The following is a 19069-nucleotide window of genomic DNA, read 5'->3' as shown; positions in this document are numbered from 1 at the left end:
AGATGTTCTATAGATGGCATTTAGATCCTAAAAAGTTGGCTTCTATGTATCCGAATGTACAGCCTAAATGTTGGAGGTGTGGTTCTCTCGATGCTACATATTATCATATATGGTGGACCTGCCAAAAGGTTAAGGCATTTTGGATAAAAATATGGTGGGTCATGCAAAATGTTTTTAAAAGAAGGATAAAGTTTAGTCCTCAGTTATTTTTACTAGGTATATGTACTGACTTTACAGTGGTAGAGACCAATTTGATTCTGCACCTGATAACAGCAGCAAGACTGTTGGTGGCGCAACACTGGAAGAAGGAAGATTTGCCTACAATCCAAGAATGGACACTGAAAGTCACAAATTTAGCTGAGATGGCGAAAATATCTGCATATCATATCTTAAAGACCATTCAAATGAGAGATACAAACGAGACTGGAAAAAATGGATCGATTATATACAAAATAAATATAGAACTAAGAAATTTCAGATAGCCTATGCTTAAGACTAAGAATGATTTGAACTGTTTAAAGTTAATTTAGCAAGGAGGAGCTAAGTTCAATATAAAGAGGTTATTAATTCCTTACTTCTATTTTTTATCAATATATCTTAGACTGTGGTTGTTAAATATCTATACCATGTACGGGTTCTGGGAAGTCGGGGGGGGGGGTAGGTTGTGGGGGCTCGGGGGGGGGAGGGTGCGGGGGAATTATTCCAGGTTTGATTTCAAAGTAGTATGATTGCACATGTATATTGTTTGCTCTTACAACATGATATTCTCTATGTAATAATATACATGTGATTATATGTTATGGAAATGAAAATAAAATATTCTTAAAGACTTGAAAAAAAAACATATAATAAAATTATATTCTAAAAAAAACTAATAAAATCAATTCCAAAAGGGAGAGAAAGGAAGGGGAGGATAGAAACCTATCTTATATGGCAACCTACTCTGCATAACATTTTATTTTAAAGTGGCAGTTTTGTTTTGCCATATTTAATTGCTAAGAAAATATAGTTTTTTGTTTTTTCAGAGAAACACAAATTTCCAGATCTTATTTGTTTTTTGTTCCCCCTCCCCTGCGAACTTTGGAAGAAAAATTAACAAATAGACCCTGGTTCAAATTTTATCCCGGAATGCAATGCCATGTTTCAGGAATAAAGTGGGAAAGAAAGATAATGAATGTTAATTTTTATCCATTCAACTTGTAGAGGAAAAACAAAAATATAATCAGGTAATAAATAATAAGACTGTGTAATCCCACTGAGATACTATACCATCATATTATAATAGATCTAATAAAGAAAAAACCATCAAGGTTGTAATTGTAGAATTATAAAAAAATACTCAAATCCATTAAAAAATTAGGCAGTTCCTCACCCAAAAAAGTACCTTATGATCCTGGCAAGAAAGAACATATAATAGTAATTTCGGAGAACAGAAACATAACAAAGTAGGGGAAACAGTTTGAACTATGTAAAAAGCATCTTCTTTTAGGAAGGATCTCATTGCTCCATAGAAGAAAAAGACGAAAAGGAGGAGGAAGAGCAAGTTGAACATTTCAACCCACCTTTTTCCCTAGAGATCCCGATACTTCACTCTAGACTTTTTCAGAGTGCAGATTTTCTAACTCTCCTTATTAAGGTACTGGGGCGGTTGTACGCCTGCGCGAGCCGGCCTTCGCAAATTAAGATGGCAGCGCCCATGGAGATGTGAACCACGCTCCTTCCTATTACTTTGTAAGTACTGCTCTAAGAACGTAGCTTGTCTTCCTCTATTTGTGACATTCTCCTCCCTCCCCCGAGTTATAAACTCAATCTGCATAAGAATCCATCGTTCTCCACTTTCTTTAGGTTAGCTTGCAAAGTCCTACGACGATCCCTTGAATCCGGGCAGTTTCCTTTTGATTCAATTTTGTTCTGAAATTGCAGAGCCAGCGGAAAATAGCCGGCTGGGGAATCCTGGGAGTTGAAGTCCAGGCATCGTCAAGTTACCAAGTTTAAGAAACGCGGCTCTAGACACTTTAGGTTTCCTACTCCTCCATAGGACAGTTCTACAATCATTTTTTTTTTACTTGAAAAGGCCCGGAAGTATTAATATACTTATAAGGACATACATTAGAATATATGATACATTTGACACAAAAAGAGTAATTTATAGCCCGTGGGATCATTCTGAATTATAACAATAAACTTCGCTTAATATATGGCAGTTTAGTAGATTATAAACGGAGATTAACTAAAATGGTCATGAATGTAAGTGGAAATAAAATCAAATTTCAGTGATCAGTTGAATGCTTACATGTGTCTCATAGAAGCAAATGACACCTGTATTTTTTTCCCTTTCATATATATCTGTGCACTTGCTATATTCCTGCTAGACAGTGTTTTTATTTTGTCTCTATTTTCTGCTATAATGAAAAAGGGTTGTATAATTAAGGCAATTCAATAGCAGTTTTTTTTTAAAAAATAGCCTTGATTATTAGTCTTGATTCCTAATGGATGTGTTAATTTAGGGCGCATTAGAAGATTTGGTTGTGAATTGTCTGTATTTACAAAAAAAAATCTTTTGGTAGAGCACTACCTCTTATCTCTGAAAGGTAGATTTCAAGAGCAATTAATGTGAGAGATACTATTTATACTTTTTCAATTTGTCATTCTGAAGTGGTAGACTCATACATTTTTTTAGCAGATTTTTTATTATTTTTTCCCTTCTACAACACCTTACAGTCATTACATCAACATTGTTATGTCATCATACCTGTACATGTATATAATATTTCGCTTCTATATTTACACACCTTTATACACAGTTCTATATATATTTATATATATATTGTTTTTTGGCTTAATTAATTTTATTCTTGTTTTGCAGCCATTTGTACCAATTGTTCCAAATTTCATAATATTCCGACTCTTCTTTATCTTTTAATTTCAGTGTTAATTTGTCCATATCTGCACAATCCAAACTTTTTTTAATCACTAATTCGTCCGAGGGGGTATTATTTTGTTTCCCGTATTGGGCAAATGCTATTCTGGCTGTAGTTAGCAGATGTGTTAATATGTACTTAATTTTCTTTGTATGTTTCCCTTTGATTATTCCCAGTAGAAAGATTTCGGGTTTGTATTTTATCTATTCTCCTGTAACTCCTGTAAGTCCCTTGTACTTTTTTACACTTCTAACAGGTCGACTTCATGTTTGGATACATTTTAGCCAATCTTATTGGTGATAAATGCCAATGATAAAACATTTTGTATATATTTTCTTTAAGTGCTGCTGATCGTATTAGTTTATAATTTGTGTTCCAAATTCTTTCCCAATCCATTAGATCTATGTTGTAACCAAAGTTTTTGGCCCACGCTATCATGCAACCTTTAACTTTTTCTTCTTCTAATATTACTTCTAATAAATATTTGTAAATTTTTGTTATGAATTTATTTTCCGGGCCAATTAAAATTTTATCTATTTGTTGTAATTCTGTGTACATTCCATATTCTTTTACATCTTTTTTGTATCTTGATTGTAGTTGGAGATATGGCCACCAATCTATATTTATATTTTGCTCCTTTAATTCTGGATTTGTTTTCAAATTCCCTTGGCTGTCTAAAATTTCATTATATCTAACCATTTTTGATAGATCTAGTGTATTGAGATGTGTCATGGTTTCCATAGTGGAAAGCTATGTTGGTATTTTCATGTAGTGTTTTTCTCTAATTTATTCCAGACCTGTATCAGTGCATCTCTAATATAGTGTCTGTGGAAATATTTTTGTTTCTTTTTACCCTCTTCCCATAGGAAAAAATGCCATCCCATTTGCAAATCGTGGCCCTCTAATGTTAGTATTCTTTTATTTTTTAAATTTATCCAATTCCTAATCCATGTTAGTGCTGCTGCTTTGTAATAAAGCTCCCAATCTGGGAGTCCCATACCACTTCTGCTTCTGTCATCCTGTAGAGCTTTCAACTTTATCCTGGCTTTCTTCCCTTGCCATTTAAATTTTAATATAATCTTATTAAATTCAGTAAAAAAAAAATCCTAATTTTATGGGGATTGTTTGAAATAGGTATAATAGTCTGTGTAGTACATTCATTTTTATCTCTGCTATTTTTCCTAATAATGTTAGTTGTAGTTTTGCAATAGTTTTAGATCTTTTTTTAATTTGTTGCACTAATTTTGTATAATTATTTTCTTTTATAGTTGAGCAGTTTGCAGTTAGCCATATTCCAAGATATTTAACTTGCAGTCCTATTATTGTTTCTAATTCCTTATTTTGTTCTTCCTTCAAATTTTTAGTTATCATTTTAGTCTTTTCTCTATTAATCTTTAACCCTGCTACATCTCCATATTTTCCTAGTTCTTGCATTAAGCTATTTCCTGTTTCTAGTGGGTCTTCTATAATGAATACTAAATCGTCTACAAAGGCCTGGATTTTATATTCCTCTTTTTTAATTTTAGTTCCTCTTATCTCTGAATTTTGTCTAGAGGCAATAGTGGGCATCCCTGCCTTACTCCTTTCATTATTTTAAGGGTCTCTGTACTTTCCCCATTTAATAATATATTTGCCTTTTGGGTGGAGTATATTGTTTCTATTAATCTTTCAAATTGGTCCTCTAATTTCATAGCCGAGCCGAGATGGCGCAGTGGTTAGAGTGCAGTACTGCAGGCCACTTCAGCTGACTGCTATCTGCAGTTCGGCGGTTCAAATCTCACCGGCTCAAGGTTGACTCAGCCTTCCATCCTTCCGAGGTGGGTGAAATGAGGACCCAGATTGTTGGGGGCGATATGCTGACTCTGTAAACCGCTTAGAGAGGGCTGAAAGCCCTATGAAGCGGTATATAAGTCTAACTGCTATATTCTTAATTTGTTGTATCATGAATTCCCAATTTAAATTGTCAAATGCCTTCTGTGCATCCAAAAAGACGAGTGCCACTTGTTTCTTTGGATGCGCCTCATAGTACTCTAAAATATTTGCTATTATTCTAGTGTTATTCCTGATTTGTCTGGTTGGGAGAAATCCATTTTGGTTTGGATGTATATAGCCATTCAATAGTTTTTTCAATCTCTCCGCTATTATTGTTGTGAATATTTTATAGTCGGCATTCAACAATGAGATTGGCCTACAGTTTTGAATCTGTTTTTTATCTGCACCTTCTTTAAATATTAATGTAATATGTGCTTCCCTCCATGAGTCCGGTATTTTTGCTTTCATCAGTGCCTCATTATACATCTCCAGCATCAAGGGTTCTATCAATTCGTTCAATTCCTCTATTATTTTGTACCATTCTGCTTGGAATCCATCTGGGCCTGGCGTTTTATTATTTTTCTGTTTCTGAATCGCCTGTTTCAATTCTAGTTTTGTTATTTTGGGGGGCAACATTTCTTTCATATTTTCTGCTATTGGCGGGGTTTCTTCTCCATTTAAATATTCTTTTATTTGTTTTCCATCTATTTGTTCCCCTTTATACAGATTCTCAAAGTACTTGTATGCAATCTTTTTCTTCCCTTCTATTGTATGTTGTGGTTCACCAGTTTCCTTTTGAATTTGATATATTAATCTTTTTTCTCTTTCTTTTCTCAATCTATATGACAGCCACCTCCCCGGTTTATTTGCTTGCTCAAAGAAGTTTTGTTTTGTTAGTTTTAGGTCCTTTACCATTTCTTCCTGGTCTAATATATTTAATTTATATTTTGCTAACATCCAATCCTTTCTAATTTTGTCACTTTGTGGCTTATTTTGTAATTCTATTTCTAAATTTTTGATTTCCTCCTCTAATATCTTCTGTTATGCCCATTTTTCTTTATTTCTTTTTGCTGAATACGCTATAATAATTCCACGGGAATAGGCTTTCATGGTATCCCATAAATTTTATATAGATATCTGTTCTTTTGTGTTTTCCATAAGGAATAACGCCAATTTGTTTCTACATTTTTGAATAAATTCTTTTTCTTTTAATATTTGCAGATTTACCATCCATCTTCGCCTAGTTTTTTTCCCCCCTTTCCAGATTATTTTAATGGGGTTTTGATCTGCCCAAGTATTTGGTAATATTTCAATTGTATGTATTTCTGCCCCAATTTCTCCATTCATCCATGCCATATCAATCCGTCACCAAGATTGGGGTGGGTTGGAATAATAAGTATTTTTTTTTCTGGTTCCATTTTTCTCCAAATATCGATCAAGTTTAATTCCTCCATCATCTCAAAACAGGTCGGTAATACTTTTTTATTTTTAGTTTTTTTGTCACTTACGTAATCTTTTTTACTGTCTACTATGGCATTATAATCTCCTATTATGCAGATATTCCTCACTTCAATTTCTCTTTCAAGAAGTGTCCTCAATATGTAAATCTTAACTAACAAACATTCCTTTGCATTCTGTGGCACACTGCCAAAATTTATGTTTAGAGGATTCTAGATGAACAAATTTCATGAAAACACCATCATAGTACAGTTATAGTATGGATATGCCTGCAATTAAAATTAGTTTATTTTAAGTGTATTCTCATTTCCATAAGAAATATTGCACAGCAATAGTGTTTAGAAAATATGCAATAACATGGAGCAACTTATAATATCAGTTTGCTTATTTTGTTGGCTATTGGCTCAAATATATTTTATTTCCTTACTATAATAACACAGTTCCATGTAGCCTAGCCAAAATATTAATAAAAATTGATGTATAGATAGAATACAAACCTATGATATTTTTAGAAAAAGTTTTGCTATTAAAAATTCTCCAAAAAGTAACATCATTTTCTTAAACTAAATGAATTATTACTGAAAGTAAAAATTATTTCCTGTCTTCAATAGGATTGCCAACATACTCTGCACAGAATGTGGTTCCTTTGCAATACACTATTTTTGTTTCCATCATGTTGGAGAAGACAACTGAGTGGACTACTAGACCCAACTAAATGGCCAAATAGGCATATCCTAAGAGGCAGCAGAGCTATTTTTAGTGAAACAGGAAAGTGGGAACAAAATTATACATCAGAGACCAGGAAGAAAGTTGAAAACTGGTGGTGTTCAAGAATAAAGGAATCATTTAGCAACATCACAGAAGCAGATGTAAGTCTTGCAGCAACAATTAAGATTACATGTTTAAAAGATATTGTTTTTCCTGTCCCAATTACATAATCCCTACATGAAGCCATGGTGTAGTGGTTAAGGCAACAGGCTAGAAAACCAGGGAACTGTGAGGTCTAGTACTTCCTTAGACAGAAACCAGCTGGGTGACTTTGGGCTAATCCCTCCTTAACCCTAGGAAGAAGAAATGACAAACAATTAACCTTGTCAAAAACCCATGCAGGAATTAGTTGGGGCAGCCAGCAACGGTCAACAGTGATTCAAAAGTACAAAAATGAACACAATTAAATTTGTTTGTTTGTTTGTGTCAGCCTCTGCTTTGCTTGTTTGTTTATGAAAATTTATACAGTTGCCCAATTCTCTCAGTGATTGGGCAGCTTACAAAGATCCCTAACCTAACCCCCCTGGCAACAACAAGTCAGTCAATAAACCATTTGATGGGCTCCATCCCACTTTGGGTTTCCCAGGCCCATTGGCAAAACCAGGTCTTTAGGGTCTTGCAAAGAGACCTCCTTAGAAGAGAGGACCTATAGCATTCCTTGCCTCCCCACTCTGGGTCAGGTACTAGGAGAAGATGCTCTTTCAAATAACACATAATAACCCATAATATAGTGTGATATATATAATATAGGTGATAACCAAATTAGCAGCCAATGCAGCTCCTGCGGGAGAGAAGATATGTACACACATAGATCTATGCAAAATCGTGTGTGGATTGCTGGATTTTGAACCAATTGAAGTTTCCAGATACTTTTCAAGGGCAGCCCATATGGAGCGTGTTACACTAGTGAAGACAAGGTGACTAGGTCATGATTGACTGTAAGCAGGGATTGTTGCTCCAGGAAAGTTTGTAACTAGTGTATAAGTTGCAGTTGTGCAAAGGCCTTCCTGGCCATGACTGCTACCTGCTTCTTGAGCAGGATTAATGAATCCAGTAGAATGCCCAGATAATGCCCGGGCTTGCCTGGGGCAGTTCTAGCACATCCAAGATCAAAGATGCAATTTTTCATAGACCAAAGGATCTAAAACTCAGAGTCATTACACCTTGACAGCGTTCAGTTTCAGCTTGTTGCTCCCATCCAGTCCTTACCTTAAATTTAACCCAGAAGCAAATTGGCACCCACAGTGCTTGGAGGCTATCTCCAAGAACTGTGAAAGAAATATCATGGCATTGCTTAACTCACTGTGAGCGAAGAGACATCACATTCCTTTTAGTCCGGTTTCAGGCCTGGTTACAGCACGGACACTGCTTTGGTCGCGCTGATCGATGATCTCTGGCGAGCCAGGGATAGGGGTCACTTTATCCTTGTGCTTCTTGACCTCTCAGTAGTCTTCGATACCATCGACCATGGTATCCTTCTGTGACGGTGGTGGGAGTGGGAGGCACCGTTCTTCGGTGGTTCTCCTCCTACCTCTCGGACAGGTCACAGTCGGTGTTGGTCGGAGGGCAGAGATCGACCCCTAGGCCCCTCAATTATGGGGTGCCGCAGGGTTTGGTCCTGTCCCCCCTCCTATTTAACATCTACATGAAGCCGCTGGGTGAGATCATACGCCGGCACGGGATTAAATATCATCAATATGCGGACGATACACAATTGTATCTGTCCACCCCGTGCCAACTCAGTGAAGTGGTAGAAGTGATGTGCCAGTGCCTGGAGGCTGTCAGGGTCTGAATGGGAACGAACAAGCTTGCGCTCAATCCCGACAAGACCGAGTGGCTATTGATGCTCCCTCCCAAAGACGGTCCAGCTATTCCATCTCTTAGCCTGTGGGGTGAAATTATATGCCCCTCAGAGAGGGCTCGCAATTTGGGAGTCCTCCTGGATCTGCAGCTGACCCTAGAACATCATCTGCTGGCTGTGACCAGGGGGACCCTTGCCCAGGTTCACCTGGTGCACCAATTGCGACCCTATCTGGACCGGGAGGCCCTTCAGATAGTGACTCACACCCTCGTAACCTCAAGCCTGGACTACTGTAACGCGCTCTGCATGGGGCTGCCCTTGAAGAGTGTTTGAAGACTTCAACTTGTCCAGAATGCAGCCGCGCGAGCGATCGTGGGTGCACCTCGGTACACCCACGATACACCTATCTTCCGCGAGCTGCACTGGCTGCCCATTGGTCTCCGGACCCGCTTCAAGGTGCTAGTTGTTACTTTTAAAGCCCTACATGGTATCGGACCTGGGTACTTGAGAGACTGCCTCCCGCCAGTCACCTCCCAAAGACCTATTAGATCCCACAGACTAGGCCTCCTCCAAATTCCATCTGCCGGCCAATGTCGGCTGGCGACTCCTCGGGGAAGGGCCTTTTCTGTGGCTGCTCCAACCCTCTGGATCGATCTCCCCGTTAAGATCCGGACCCTTACTACCCTCCCGGCCTTCCGCAAAGCATCTAAGACCTGGCTGTTCCGGCAGGCCTGGGGCTGTTGAACTATCCAGACCCATTCGAGGTTACGACTGTTGTTGAATTTTAAATTACTGTTTTCTATTTTATTTTTATACCCCCTCCCCTTTTTATTGTTAGCCGCCCTTAGTCTCTCGGGAATAGGGCGGCATATAAACCAAATAAATCAATCAAATCAATCAATCAGTATATTGATGATATCTTAGCCCATAATGGTGGATGATCTCACCCAATGGCTTCATGTAGATGTTAAACAGAAGTGAAGAACCTACTGAGTTCTGGAGAACCCTGCAAAGCAGAAGATGAGGACCACACCTCTTTTTCCTAACAACACCAACTGACTGCAACTATAAAGGAAGGAAGTGAACCAGGACAACAGAGAGCCCCAACCCCCAAAGCTGCTTCAGAAATATATCATGGCTGATAGTATCAAAGGCCACTGAGAGGTCAAATAGAGTGAGGATGGAGGCACTATTCCCATCCCACCAGAAGTCATTGAAAAGCATGGCCAATGCTAATTCCATCCAATATTCCGTTTTGAATCCTGATTGGAAAGGATCTAGATAATCCATTTCCAGAAACCTCTGGAGCTGTCGTACAATCACCTTTTCAATCTTCCCTAGACCTTCCCCAGAAGATTAGACTAGAGTTTAGCAATGACTTCTTAAGAAGAGGGCGGACCAGTGTGTTTAAATGCAGGACAACCCCCTCTCCCTACAAGGAAGCATTAATCACTGCCAGAACCCACCTGCATGTCACCTCTTGAGAAGCTTTCACAAGCCAGGAGGGGCATGGGTCTAAAATATAGATGGTTTGCACTTATACTCCTGAGGATCCTGTGTACTTCTCAGGAGCAACAGGATCAAACTGTTCCCAGATACCTGGGCAAGAATCTGCCCCAGATGTCTCCATTTGATTAGCAACAGCACTGACATTTAAATGAAAATGCTCCAGGCAATTTTGTTTTCCAGAAAATCAGCAAATTCCTCAGAGTACCCCTTCAGGTGGACCTCTGTGTTCTCCTTCACCAGGAGGAGATGGCTCAAATTGGTCACTGACCAATTATTTGCAGATGCGGTTAGTAAAGTACTTACACTTTGCTGCCTGAATCTGTGAGGTGGGCTTTAATAGCAGGTCTTACCTGTGTTCAATCAAATTCATTCCTTGTTTTCTCCCTACAGTGCTCTAGATGTCTCTTCATCTGTTTCATCCCTCTTAATTCCTCCGTATATTATGAGGGACAAACAGGTCTACATATTAGGAGAGGTTGCTTGAATGCAATCCTATCCAGAATCTCAATCCACCTTTCTACTCTGAGAGCTCAGGCAGGGTTACACAGCATATCTTCAGTAATAATCCCCAGTTCTTTCTGAAACCCATCCGTCCATTAGTCACCAGTATGTCCTGTGGAGGGTATAGTTCTGGAGAAATTCATCACTATCAGACTGTGATCTGCCCGTGACAGGGGGGGGGGGGGGCAAAGATAGGCCCACCAATTCCCGATCACATAGGCACTGCTTCGACAAGAACACCAAAAGGTGTATAACCACTATTCCTACTCGGGTTCTGGATGACCTGGAACAGGCTCATGGAAGTTATATTTTCCATGAAACCCCAAGCTACCTCTGACCCCACCCCCAGGAATGGCAAATTGAAGTTCCCGAGAACTATAAGCCTGAGTAACTCTATCTACAGTCTGCAGTGAGGTCCAGGAGCCTAGGTAGGGAACTGCCATGTAGCAGGGAGGCTGGTTCAGCAAGTTGTACCTACAGTTTAGACTGTTTCTGCATTTCATTGCAATCTTTGGGGCATATCTGTTCATTCTTCCAAACCCTGTTGCCATATAGTGTTTTTGTTCTTGAATCTTTTTCTACTCAGTACTTAGAGTACATATATATATTTCTTTTCTCCAGTGGGATAAGCCAGGATATATAGTACATGTAGCCTGCACATGCTATTTCACAGTATATTTATTCACTCAAAATGCTTATGAATCCCAATAGATCATAAATTAAAATAGCTTAATTCCAAAATCTCAATAAGTAAAATTTGACCTCTTGAGAAAGGTGTGAGAATTCATATTACTCTCAAAAAATGCTTATCATTGGAAAGTAAAGCTATATATAACATTTTGTGATCCACGTTATAGGAAATCTGTAGTTATTAAAATGTACAGTATCTTGGCATAGAAAGTGTAGCTTTCTTTTTAAAATAAGCAGGGTTAAAAAAAGAAAAAATACTATGTCGCTTCTGCTCAGTGTTTTTTTTTTTAATTTTTGTTTAGAAATCAAAGCCAAAGTATTACATCCTGTCTATGTTCCCATATCCTTCTGGAAAACTTCACATGGGTCATGTTCGCGTATACACCATAAGTGACACAGTAGCATGGTTTCAAAAAATGAGAGGATTTCAGGTATGTATTTTACAGTGACCTTCCTTCATTCCTTCCTTCCTTTGTTCCTACCTTCCTTCCATCCATCCATCCATCCATCCATCATCTGAGAAAGGTTTTCATGTTGATATCTATATAAGGTTAAGAGTTTAAAGAAATTAATTCTGATTAGTTTAGGGAAATTCTTCTGTATGTAATAGCTATTGTCTTAATGATGGTAAAGGATATTAATGTTAGTTGTAAATCTGGAGAGTTGATCCCCAATGCATTAGTGATACACTAAGTCATCCTCCTCCATAAAAAGGATATGGAGACACTAAAGCAGGCTGCCGAGCTGTGGCCCACTACCAGGCTTTGAGCTGTTCAGAACCAGGCCACAGAAGTGGCAGGCGAATGCTTGCACACACATCCCAACTTGCATGAGAAGCAGGTGAATGCATGCATGCTCTATTTGCACGAGTGACAAGCATGTCATCTGTCACTTACTCAAATGGAGATGTGCATGCACACTTGTCCACTGCTTACAAGTCAGGAAATTCATCCTTATTTTCAAGCTGAATCTCCCCCTGATGAGCTTCCATCCATAGCTTCTGGTCAGGTACTATGAAGAATAAATTGATGCCCACTTTCCTATGGAAGTCCTTAAGTATTGGAAAACTCCTATTGTATCTCTTGTGTAGCTTCTCTTCATTAGCTAAACATATTTAGTTCCCTTAGCTGTTCAACCTATGACTTAACCCCAGACCCCTTGCCAAAAGATTTTTCTCTTATATCAGGTCTTTCAAACTTGATTTCATTGAGGGCTGCATCAGGGTTGTGTTTCAGCCTCTGCTTCACTTGCTTGCTATAGGCTGCCATAGAAACGGAGAGGGTGGGAGCATGGTATTTGAGAAGGGAATCATGTGGTACTGGAGAAGTATGTGAAAGAGAGTTTTGTTCTCATTATCATCTGCTCATGCTGATGGCTGATGTTTGGACTTGGTCAAGGCTAATCATCTAGCATACCAACTTGAGGCTTTTTGAAGATGCACCCCACATGTCACCTTAGGGAGTTGTAGATTGGACATTGGGAGGGGGAAATGTGGGGGAGGATGCTGGATAAATGCTTGATATGTATGTTTGCACCTTTTTGGCTCAGATCTTGCTTTCCTTTTCACTGCTATCAATTCATATCTAGTAAAAACTTTATCTCTATTCAAATGGAGCTGAGATTTTTATTTCTTGGATACTGAAGGAGGCATGTCTGACACTGGGGGTCGGGGTGAGTGTGACCAGGTTGGGCATGTCCTGCTCAATTTCACTCATGTTGGGGCGCCTGTGGCAGCCCAAGGGCTCTGCCAGCAAAAACGGGCTCCAGAGGGTTGTATGAGACAGCGGCAGCCAAAAACAGAGCTTGGGAGGCTGTTTTCGCTGGCAGAAGCACTGCGGGCCAGCAATCTTGAAGAGGTCTGTGTGGGGTTCCGGTGGCTGCAAAGCACGGCCCGAGGGGCAGAAGCCCCCGAATCCAGCGGGGCCCCACAGTTTCAGCAGCAGCAGTGTCTGTTTGCCTGGGATTAGGCTCACTGTGGGGCCCTCGCACGCATCGTTCACTGCCATATCCACTCTGGCAGCCAGGCACCCTGTCCCTGCCACATGCAGCAGAGGCTCTGCTGTCCTGCTTGGGAGACAGAGCCCGGGGACGAAGGAAACTTGCTCAGCCAAGCTGCCGTAGGAGGACTCACTCTTGGCAAAGGCTGGTGGTGAAGGCTTTTGGACCGTCTTGTGACCAGCCTGGAGGGAGGGAAACCACAAGACTTGAGAGAGGCAGTACGTCCCTGGGAGTACGTCCCCAGTTCTCCGGAGTGCAGTCGGAAAGAGTCCCAGAGAAGTGCGGTTTTTCACAAAAACGGAGGTGTTTTTGCCTTCCCCCAGCCCTCAGAGGCACTCTGCAGGCTTCGACAGGGCTGGGGGAAGGCAAAAATGTCCCCATTTCTGAAAAAATGTGCAAAAAACACAGAGTTTTTCACAAAAACAGACGTTTTTGCCTTTCCCTAGCCCCCAGGAGCACTCTGCAGGCTTCAACAGGAGCCAGCTGAATGCAGCTTCTTGAAGCAGCACACTGCCCTAATAACACGCTCTAGGGATCCCCTCCCCCCCCAAAAGACAGCGAAGAGATCCGGCCTGGCATCCCCCCCCCCCGGTCAAAACTTTTTGCCATCGTTTCAATGTGTATGGCTTGGTGAGCGGAGGGGGGTCATGTAACTGAGTGTGTGTGATTGACGTCAAGTTGGCCTTGCCCACTCAGTCATATGCCCCCCCCCCCATGTAGCCATGCCCACAGAACCGTTAGTAAAAATTTTCGAAACCCACCCCAGGCCCATTAGGCCCATTTTTCACCCTCCCCAGGCTCTGGAGGCTTTCTTGGAGCCTGGGGAGGGTGATAACGGCCTCCCCTGGCCTCCTGGAGGCCCTCTGGAAGTTGGAAACTGATTGTTTCTGAACTTCTGGTAGGCCCATTGGGCCTGTTTTCACCCTTCCCAGGCTCCGGAGGCTTTCCTCGAACATGGGGAGGGCATAAATGGCCTCCAATGATGCCCCAAAGCTGGAAATGGATTGTTTCTGAACTTCTGGTAGGCCTATTGGGCCCATTTTTCACACTCTCCAGGCTCCTCCCCCCCCCCCGGAGATAATTTCAAACTTGGCTTGGAGGTGAGCAGTTTGGCATGTGTGTGGGGGTGGGGGAGTGTGTGTGTGGGTTGTGCGTGCATCCACATGTGCGGGCGCGCTTTGCATTATGGGTGCCGACATGCACATGTGTTATCGCACACGCACTCTTTCATTTTTGGTACCCAACAACAAAAAGGTTAGCCATCACTGTTATAGTCCATATTTGTATCCCTCTCCCCCTTGTCTCATTACAAGAGAATTACAAGAAATAGCTCTCTAATTGTGCCATGATATATTTTTTAGTTTGAGGCTATCCTTACCAATTCCCCTTTTTTTCCCCTTTTCACTGCTTTTATTCAAACAGTTTTGCATTTTCTTTGAATACTAGCTAATCACTATAACTTCAGAAAAGTGCATTTTCAAATACTTTTAGAATCTATTCACAGCCTAAAGTGCAGGGGATTGAAGGGATTGAAGCAAGGATTTTCCTGAATATAGTTTGAAATACCATATATTAGTCACCATGGTAACAGAAAAAATACATCTGTTCCTGAGATTAATCTATGGATAATTGACAGTGGACTTGAAACTATTTACATTAATTTTATCTTATGTAATACATTTATCTTATGGTAGTAACCAATTTTCTCTACATTGTATTCCTAGTGAATATTTCTTTTTAAAGAAATGTTTCCTGAAATCTATTTTAAATATAGTATTTACAGATGACTATATATTTGGGCACAGTTAATTAGTCAGTTTTTTAAAATTGCCATGCCTTCACTCCCACACATCAGATTAGGTGAATGAGAATGATATTTTCTGTCCTGTTGCCAGGCTCTACGGAGTTAATAGAAGTACATTGCTCATAAGATAAAAAGAAGTCAAAACTGTACCATATGGAAGCTTTAATAATATCAATTAGTTTTAACATTTCAATTCTACCATTTAGGTTTCTCAATCTAAGCAGTTTTAGAATGGGTGAATTCTCAGAATTCATTATGTAAAAACATTTTAAACTCTGAAATAATTAAAGATCTAGAAGGAGTTTGTAAAGTAATTTGGAAAAAATGACCAGATAGCTGATTGAAAATACAAAAAGGCTTTTTAAGTTTTTTTAAATGAACCCTTACGGAGATATGTACAATTCTTAGTGCTTCCATACAGAAATTAAGGCTTAAAAGTATACCTAACTGGTATTTAACCCCATATAAGAATCTCACAGTATATAATTACTGTAGTTTTTGCACTATAAGACACTCTGGACTACAAGAGGCACATTAGCTTTAGAGGAGGAAAATAAGAAAAAATCTGCCTCTGCCTCCCAGCATCCATCCAGTATTCATCTGGCTAGCATTCTTGCAGCAAACAGCTTGCCTCCTTTGTGTCTGCTGCCTCTGCTATGGAAGGCTGGAGCTGCCGCTGCCAAGCAGCTGATTACCGGTTAAATCGGCCTCCTGGAATACCACTGATCAGCTGTTCTAGGCAGTGGCTATTGTCACCGCCCATTCGCCCCATCCGTTTTGGCAATTTGTCATTGGTGGCAGCGAACAGGGCAGTGGTGAAAGGGCAGTGACAGCAGCAAACAAGTGGCGGCGGCATATGGGTAGAATAGTTGATCGGCGGAATTCGGGAGGCTGATCCAACCATCAATCATCTGCTCAGCAGCAAAGGCTTCAGCATTCCCAGTGGCAGAACCCTCAACCCCCCTTCCCCCCACTGCAATATTCGCTCTTTAAGATGCACAGACATTTCCACCCACTTTTGAGGGGAAGGAAAGTGCATCTTATAGTGCGAAAAATACGGTATACTCTAAGGTACTGGACCAGATGTAATCAAATGCACATGATTAAAAAAGCAAAGTGAGAAATGATTGTTTCATTTGTATTAAGTATTTATATTTCTCTATTAATTACTACAATAAAAACTAACAAAACTTTTAAAAAAGTAGAAGATGCAAAAAAGAAAAAAAATGGAAAATAGAAAAGAAAGAAAAAATAAGAATATTATAAAGAAAAAAAGATAAATAATTTCCTCCTTCAATCTAGCTAACATAAATTATGTTTGTAACTTATTATCACTTTCTCAATTATCTCTTCTTCCCATATCCTATACCTTATTTATAAACAAATACAAAACTACCTTTCAGTCCAGATATCACAAAAATCTATGGACTTTTCTAAAAGAAAAAAAATTAGAATCTATATTTAGATTCTATAATCTAAAAGAAAGAAAAGATAATAACATGTTAACGTTAATCAAATAAACTGAATCCTTCGTTTTACTTTTAATAATCTTGATTTTTTATAAAAAATAATGCCTAGAACTTGATTTCTTTCATTTTTTTCTTTATCCCCTCTCAAAAGGGACAGGTTGCCAAATGTCTTCAGAGCTTTAACAAACCTCTTTTTAAACTCCAAAATAAGAAAATTGTCCAAATTGTCCAAAATTCTCTCTCTTGATTTGTTTCTTGTGCATTCTTTTGTTATTTACTTATATTATGGTTCATCAAATAGTCAGCCAGATGTCCAGACTGGATTTGGCATTTCTCTCTACCTTTCAAATCCTTTCTAAGGACCTGGGATAGGCAGATCTGGATGTTTGATGGTATTAGAGATATTGTCGTAGAATGTAAGCTGTTCCGAGTAAAGCTGCCTTTTGCAATTGACTGATGGTGAATTTGTCACTTCTGATGCTATCCAAGTGGTGCTCCAGATGTTTTGGGAATGTACCCAAAGTGCATATTTCAGTTGATTTGATTTTTGGCCTCCGCACGGCCCATTTTAGACCCATTCCAGGCTGCAGGGATTGCCACAGCACATCACTGCTGATTGCCACCTCTGCATGTTGTGTTTTTGGCCTCAGGACGCCCTGTTTTTGGCCTCTGTGCATTGTGTTTTTGGGCAGTTTCAGGCAGTGGGATCACCACAGCATATTGTCGCCGATCACTACCTCCATGCATTGCATTTTTGGCACGGAGGCCAAAAGTGGGGCGTGCAGAGGCCAAAAACACAACGTGCGGAGACAGCAATGTGCTGTGGTTATCCCTGTAGCCTGGAACAGCTGATTGGCATTACTTTGGGAGGACGATCCAACCACCAATCAGCGGCTCATGCTGAATCAGGCTGCAATAACATGCTGAAGTTGACCAGGCTGTTTGCTGCAAGGACGCTAGCCTTTGAATACCGATGGATGCTAGTAGGCAGAGGCAGAATGATTTTTTCTTGTTTTTCTCCCCAAAAGCTAATGTGCGTCTTATACTCTAAAAAATATGGTAATATATGCTTCTGTCAACTTATTAATCTTTATCATAATTAAATTAAGAGAATCCTCTATATTATTTCAGGGTTTTTTTTAACCTTAAAGGGAGAAAACACTTCTAGTTTTGCTATTCTACTAACTTTTAAAAATACTCAAGTATTATATATAAAAGGAGAAAAAAACCATCATTTTAAGCCCAAACACAAATATCCAAAAGACAATATTACATTAGAACTTTAATTCAATTAAATATATCACACCAATATAAGTCCAATTAACTCCAATTAGCTCATTGAATTCAAATCTCTTCCTCAAGTTTATCCCCATGGAGTATATATTTTTCTGCTCTTATTTTCAAATTTAATCAATAGTATTTTATAGTACTAGTAATAATAGTATTATGTAAAAAGACAGAAGATATGCATTTATAAACTGATTTTGTACATATAAAACTGTTCTGACCCCCTCCTCTGTCCAGTAACGAATGCCGAGACAAGCTTAAACGGAATGTCCTTTAATAACAAGACCAGAATCTCGGTGGCTGAAAGTCAAGTAAACAAACAGATTAGGACCTTGGCAGCAAGTCCGACAAACCTTGGCAGCAATTCAGACAAACATTGGCAGCAATCCAGCCTGCCAAGTTAGTTATATTCTCTTTAGTCAAAGCGTTGACTTCTGCAAAATGGGTGTGTCACAGTCTTTTTTATAGTCTGGAGAGGAGCCTCATGGCCACCAGCTGCGCGCAATTACCTCCTGTAATTGCGTAATTGTTCTTGATGCCGAGTAGCTCTTCGATGGCATGCATCCAGGAACAACTCACTGCTGGTTTCTGGATCACTTTCCCTTGTCTCCTCCCCACTGGCCCAAGGCTCAGGTGCCACCTGGTGGCCAACCAGTCTCTCTGTGCCCTGCTCGGAATCGGAACCTTGTCCAGGGTCCTCCACATCCTCCAGGGCTGACTCATAGGACCCTTGCTGTCGGAGTCTGGTGGCAGCTCTAACAGCTCCTGCTGGGCCACAACACAAAACTATCTTAAAGCTGTCTTTCAATACATATATCAACCTTATAAAATATATTCTAACTAATTAAGTCAAATTTAAGTCACTCCCTCCAGCTTATGTTCATAGAATAAAATATTTCCCTTCTCAGGGATGTCTATCAAGTCTCTCTTCTTCAAGAAATTCTCAGCCTTATTTACATCCATGGAAAAAAATGTTCCAGCGTTGTTCTCTTAGACATTGTAGATTAACCTGGAGCAAATCTTCGTAGAATAAAGTTTCCTTCTCTAAGAT

At 39.7% G+C, this 19069-nt stretch overlaps 1 protein-coding gene across 1 annotated transcript in view; it reads left to right on the top strand.

Annotated features, from left to right (window-relative positions):
- The first annotated feature begins 1673 nt into the window (after positions 1-1673).
- The window catches only part of LARS2 (leucyl-tRNA synthetase 2, mitochondrial), a 155549-nt gene continuing 138153 nt past the window's right edge, over positions 1674-19069 (top strand). Inside the window, exons 1-3 of the mRNA XM_014062366.2 lie at positions 1674-1731; positions 6803-7060; positions 11763-11891. Coding sequence (XP_013917841.2) covers positions 6827-7060; positions 11763-11891 — 363 coding nt within the window. The 5' untranslated portion in view covers positions 1674-1731; positions 6803-6826. The remainder of the gene's footprint in view (positions 1732-6802; positions 7061-11762; positions 11892-19069) is intronic.

Source organism: Thamnophis sirtalis, unplaced genomic scaffold (assembly GCF_051295495.1).
Source record: "Thamnophis sirtalis isolate CommonGarterSnake01/CBP01778 unplaced genomic scaffold, rThaSir2_p1.2 scaffold_4, whole genome shotgun sequence".
NCBI lineage: Eukaryota > Metazoa > Chordata > Lepidosauria > Squamata > Natricidae > Thamnophis > Thamnophis sirtalis.
The sequence above is the reverse complement of the archived record's forward strand: the minus strand, read 5'-3'. Positions and strand labels throughout refer to the sequence as shown.